Source organism: Rhinopithecus bieti, unplaced genomic scaffold (assembly GCF_001698545.2).
Source record: "Rhinopithecus bieti isolate Rb0 unplaced genomic scaffold, ASM169854v2 scaffold_4907, whole genome shotgun sequence".
In the NCBI taxonomy this organism is placed as follows: domain Eukaryota; kingdom Metazoa; phylum Chordata; class Mammalia; order Primates; family Cercopithecidae; genus Rhinopithecus; species Rhinopithecus bieti.
In genome coordinates this window covers 540,993-547,154 of record NW_016804501.1, presented here as the reverse complement: position 1 = coordinate 547,154, position 6,162 = coordinate 540,993, and the positions used below count along the sequence as shown (strand labels likewise).

Below are 6,162 nucleotides of genomic sequence, written 5' to 3'. Positions count from 1 at the left end.
TTTTTTTTTTTTTTTTTTTTTTTTTAAATAATCTTGTTACATTGCCCAGGCTGGTCTCAAACTCCTGGGTTCAAACAATCCTCCCTTCTCAGCCTCCTGAAGTGCTGGGATCACCAGTGCGAGCCACTGCACCTGGCCGACCACTCTTTCTGCACAAGGGGCTAGAACATCTTCACCGAAAAGACCAGAAAGGACCTCCTTCAAGGCCTAACTGTGTGAGTCTTTTTTTTTTTTTCCTTTGAGACAGGCTCGCTCTTGTCTCAGGCTGGAGTGCAATGGTGCGATCTCAGCTCACTGCAACCTCCATCTCCTGGGTTCAAGTGATTCTCCTGCCTCAGCCTCCTGAGCAGCTGAGGACTACAGGCACCCACCACCACACCTGGCTAATTTTTGTATTTTTAGTAGAGATGGGGTTTCACCATGTTGGCCAGGCTGGTCTCGAACTCCTGATGTCAGCTGATTTGCCCGCCTTCCTCCCAAAGTGCTGGGATGACAGGCGTGAGCCACCGCGCCCTGCGTTAAATACACATTTCTCCTAAGAAATACAGATGGCGGCCGGGCGCGGTGGCTCAAGCCTGTAATCCCAGCACTTTGGGAGGCCGAGGCGGGTGGATCACGAGGTCAGGAGATCGAGGCCCTCCTGGCTAATACGGTGAAACCCCGTCTCTACTAAAATACAAAAAACTAGCCGGGCGCGGTGGCGGGCGCCTGTAGTCCCAGCTACTCGGAGGCTGAGGCGGGAGAATGGCGGGAACCCGGGAGGCGGAGCTTGCAGTGAGCCGAGATCGCGTCATTGCACTCCAGCCTGGGTGACACAGCGAGACTCCGTCTCAAGAAAAAAACAAAACAAAAAAAACCCAGAAATACAGATGGCATTGAGCACCTGAAGATGGTCAACGTCACTAGAGAAACGCCCTTAAAACCACCATGAGACGCCCCCTCACCCCCACTGTCAAGTACATGGAAAGTCACACGTGTCGGGAGGATGTGGGGATGGCGGAGCCTGGGCGCTGCCGGGGGTGTGTGAAATCGTGCAGCCGCTGCGGGAGACAGGATGTAGGCTCCCCAAAACATCAAAAATAGAATCACCACATGATCCAGCATTCCCGCTTCTGGGTATAAATCCAAAAGAACTGAAAGCAGGGTCTTGGAGAGACGTTTGCACACTCATGCTCACAGCAGCGTCCTTCACAGGAACCCAGAGTAGAAGAAACCCAAGTGAGCAGGCAAATGAGATGCAGTCCGTCCATGCCACGGAACGACGCTCAGCCTTAGCCAGGAAGGAAGTCCTGCCACATGCCACCCTGTACATGAGCCCCGAGGACCTTCTGCTGAGTGACATGAGCCAGGCACAGAAGGGCAGATCCTGTCCGTCCCACTGACATGGGGTCCCTGGAGCACTCAGAGCCATGGGACAGCAAGCGGAGCGGGGGTGCGCAGGGGAGGGGAGGGGCATGCGTGTTTCACGGGGGCAGCGTTTTGTTTGGGAAGTTGGAAATCTTCCGGACGGGGGCCGGGCACGGTGGCTCAAGCCTGTAATCCCAGCACTTTGGGAGGCCGAGACGGGCGGATCACAAGGTCAGGAGATCGAGACCATCCTGGCTAACACGGTGAAATCCCGTCTCTACTAAAAAATACTAAAACTAGCCGGGTGAGGTGGCGGCGCCTGTAGTCCCAGCTACTCGGGAGGCTGAGGCAGGAGAATGGCGGGAACCCGGGAGGCGGAGCTTGCAGTGAGCTGAGATCCGGCCACTACACTCCAGCCTGGGCGACAGAGCGACACTCCGTCTCAAAAAAAAAAAAAAAAAAAGGAATCTTCTGGACGGGAGGACGACGCAGGTGACGGCTGCACAGCAACGTGAATGTGCTTCATGCCACTGAGCTGTGCACTTAAAAATGGTTAAAATGGTAAATTGTATTTACCACATCCACAATTCAAAACGACCAAAAAAACAGGGCTGGGCGCGGTGGCTCACGCCTGTAATCCCAGCACTCTGGGAGGCCAAGGCGGGTGGATCACCTGAGGTCAGGATTTCGAGACCAGTCTGACCAACATGGTAAAACCCCGTCTCTACCAAAAACACAAAAAATCTGCTAGGCACGGTGGTGAGTGCCTGTAGTCGCAGCTACTCAGGAGCCTAAAGCAAGAGAACTGCTTGAACCTGGGAGGTCGAGGCTGCAGTAAGTCGAGATCATGCCACTGTACTGCAGCCTGGGCGACAGAGTGAGACTCTGTCTCAAAAAAGTAAAGTAAAATAAAATTTAAAAATAAAAATAATATAAAATGACCAAAAAAAGTCCAGTGCTGGAGACTGGAAAGGGCTGTGATGTCTGTAAGCAGAGGAGGTATTAAGGAGATGACGGGATGACCAATGGGCCCTGCCCTGCTACGGCTGAGTAGGAACCAGGACAGGTGCGCCTGTTACGAAACCAGGCAGCGGCAGGGGGTGCAGGGGACAGAGGGGACGCAGGGGTGGGACAGGCGGTGGCAAGAGACCCACACGTTCTCAAGAGAAACCTGCAGACACACATCCAGGTGACCACAGCGAACAGCACCAGGCAGGGCGGCTCGGGGCTCAGAACACATGCCCTCGGTGATATGCCTGCCAGATGTGCCAAACCAGAACCTGATCCGGAGGAGACGCCAGACCAGACAGTTCCACCTGGGGGAAGCGGCCTGAATACTTCTAACCCATGCAAGGCAGGGGAGCCGCACGTGACAGGACCCTGCTCGGGAAGGCTCTACGGGGCACCCTGGGACCTTCCTCAAGGTCACCTGGGGGAGGTGAGGAGCAATGTGTCATGACGTTTGCAAGTCATTCTTTTTTTTTTTTTCGTTTTTCTTTTTTAGTCCAGGTACTGTCTTTGGGGACTTTTTTTTTTTTTCAGACAAGGTCTTGCTCTGTTGCCCAGGCTGCAGTGCAGTGCAGCTTTGATCTCCTGGCTCAAGCGGTCCTCCTGCCGCAGCCCCCCAGGTATCTGCAGTCTCTGTCCCTTCAGGAGGGACCAGGCCTCCAGGAACAGTCACCTGAGGGCTCCCAAGTGACGGGGGCGACCGAGTCAAATGCTAAGGGCTGGGCAGGCGATGGAGCGACAGGAAGCGGTTCCCCTGGAGACACGCAGAACACCCTTTACCTCCACCAGGAAACAGGGTTCCACCTGTGACTGTGCGAGTGGCTGCCACACTGGATTGAATGACGTACCCCAAACTCACATCCACCCAGAATCTTAAGACGTGACCTTACTTGGAAAGGGGGTCTTTGCAGCTGTGTTAGTTAAGATGAGTTAAGATGAGTTAAGATGGGATTAGGCAGGCCGGGCACAGTGGCTCACATCTGTAATCCCAGCACTTTGGGACACCGAGGCGGGTGGATCACCTGAAGTCAGGAGTTCGAGACCAGCCTGGCCAACATGGTGAAACCCTGTCTCCACTAAAAATACAAAAATTAGCCAGGCATGGTGGTGGGCACCTGTAATCCCAGCTACTTGGGAGGCTGAGGCAGGAGAATTGCAACCCGAGAGGTTTAGGTTGCAGTGAGCCGAGATCACATCACTGCACTCCAGCCTGGGCAACAGAGTGAGACTCTGTCTGCAAAAAACAAAACAAAACAAAACAAAAAAAACCATGAAAAACAAACGAGATTAGGGGACCTGAATCAAGGCCTGGCTTCCTTATAAGAGAAGACGGGAGACGGAGGAGACAGCCTGGTGTGAAGCCAGCGGCGGTGGCAGGAGGGACGTGGCTGAGGGCGACACTGGACGTGGGAGAGGCCTGGGACAGCCTCCAGAGGAGACCCACCCTGCCTACCCCTTGATTTCAGACTTGTGACCTCCAGACAGTGAGGGCAACTCCGGCTGTTTCAGCCCAGCATGGGGGCCTCTGTACTGCAACACTGCCACCCCTGCCTGCCCCTGCTCCTGTCTCCTTTTCCTGCCCTTCATGGAGACTTGAAGGCAAGAGGAGTGCTTCCTGCAACACCACCACGAGGTCGTTCCTGGAACGGTGGGCAAAGGGGCCGACCGGGAAGAGGCAGCCCGGCCCCGGCAGCCTGGCCCCTCGTGCTTCTGTTGCGAGCCTCCTCCAGGCCCCGGTGCTCCAGCTGCAGCCCCGTCTTTGAGGTTCTTGGGATCCAGCAGGACTCCTCCTGCCTTGCACGGCCGTTCCCTGGGCTGGAACACCGTTCCCTAGTTTCCGCTTGTACAGCATCTCCTTAAGGACACCTTTTCCCATTGCCCTTCATTTCTTTCTTTCTTTTTTGAGGCGGAGTCTCGCTCTGTCGCCCAGGCCGGAGTGCAGTGGTGCGATCTCGGCTCACTGCAAGCTCCGCCTCCCGGGTTCAAGCGATTCTCCTGCCTCAGCCTCCTGAGTAGCTGGGACTACAGGCGCCTGCCACTATGCCTGGCTAATTTTTTATATTTTTTAGTAGAGACGGGGTCTCACCATCTTAGCCAGGATGGTCTCAATCTCCTGACCTCGTGATCCGCCCGCCTCAGCCTCCCAAAGTGCTGGGATTACAGGCGTGAGCCACCGCACCCAGCCTGCCCTTCATTTCTGACCACAATCAGCTCCTCCTGACTTGTGGGTGGACTGTACCCCGACTAGAACGACAGCAAGGCTTTCCATCATTTCACGCTCTGTGTGCCTGCAGTGGCTACCTCAGGATGGGGCATACAGTAGGTGCTCAGTATATGCCTGCTGAGTGCACAAGCAAACCAGCCACTCTGTGCTTGACCAGCCTCTGGGTAGACGTGGGGCTTACACGCAGCGGGATGCAGGCTGGACCCCCTCTGTGAGGCGGGCAGAGGGCCCGGGAGGCCCAGAGTGCGGGGAGGAGGCCCACCCACCTTTGAAGAAGACGATCTTGTGGTCGCTGGTGCGCTCATACACGGCGTCCACGCTGTCCAGGTGCAGCGGCAGGCCCCGCCAGAAGCGGTGCATCTGTGCCGGCTGCAGGGACACCAGGTGCCGGTCCCGAGTCAGCCGCCAGAAGTACTTGCCTGGGGACACAGGGAGAGGGCCGGGCTGCAGAGAGGGTCTGCACCCACAGTGGGCCATGCCTCTCTGCCCACCGCCATGGGGACCCTGGGGGTACCTTTGAAGAAGAAAGCTTCACCCCGGATCTGGGCCACCGCGTCGAAGTGAGTGCTGCATCTGTGGGGCACGTCCTTCCTGGGCCTGCGGGGAGAGAGCCAGGTGGGCTGGGAGGCGGGGCCTGAGCAGCGTGGGACAGGCATCCTTGTGGGGAGCCCCGATCCCTGCCTGGGGGTCTGCTCTTGAAGAGAAAGGCGAATTAAAACGGGGGTGCCTGTCCACCGCTTCACTGGGGGGCGGGAAGCAGGATCTACGCTCAGAGCATACGGAGCGCCAGGAACTGCGGGGAGGGCAGGACCGCAGGGTGGAGACTGGTGTGGCACCCAGGGCCTAGTGCCAAACACCCACGCCACAGGACCCCAAGCCCAGGCCTAGAACTCGGTCCTACAAGAAGCGTGTTCACAGCCACATGGCTGTAACAACAGAAGATCAGGGACAAGGTGCATGTCCACCGAGAGATAACTCGCAACACAGAGCCTGGCTCCTTCGCAGCTTTCACCGGTAGGGTCACACGTGACATCCGAGGCTGGGTGACACAAGGTCACGGCTTCTACCGGCCTCTGGCAACACCAGCTCTCAGGACAACTTCACTCAGAATCCAGTTGCCGTGGGAGGGTCATGCCTCGTGGAGCAGCCCCAATGGCCGTCCCAGTTGGGCCCAGTCCTAGCCCCAGATGTGAGCCCAGGCAGTGAACGTCTCTGCCACTGGGGGCACAGGCCAGACACTCGCGGGCCCCGTCTGACTTCCTGACACTGGGAATCCATGGGCTTGATGAAACGTTCATCAAGCTGGGCCGCTAGTCACGTGGCAGCAGCTGACACGGACGAGGGGGAGAGGAAACCTTGTTTGAAGTTGTCATTTCTGTGTGGGGCCCCTGGCAGGGCAGGGCTGGTATTAGAAGGGGTTTAAGAAAAGACAAAATGGAGGCCGGGCGCGGTGGCTCAAGCCTGTCATCCCAGCACTTTGGGAGGCCGAGACGGGCGGATCACGAGGTCAGGAGTTCGAGACCATCCTGGCTAACAGGGTGAAACCCCGTCTCTACTAAAAATCCAAAAAAAAAAAAAAACTA

The 6,162-nt window shown here is 56.7% G+C and overlaps 1 protein-coding gene across 1 annotated transcript in view; it reads right to left on the bottom strand.

The window, feature by feature from the left end:
• The window catches only part of MMP17 (matrix metallopeptidase 17), a 21,195-nt gene that overhangs the window by 2,843 nt on the left and 12,190 nt on the right, over positions 1-6,162 (bottom strand). The window contains exons 7-8 of the mRNA XM_017868818.1: positions 5,094-5,176; positions 4,846-4,998 (exon numbers count right to left, since the gene is read on the bottom strand). Of these exons, the coding sequence (XP_017724307.1) occupies positions 4,846-4,998; positions 5,094-5,176 (236 nt within the window). The remainder of the gene's footprint in view (positions 1-4,845; positions 4,999-5,093; positions 5,177-6,162) is intronic.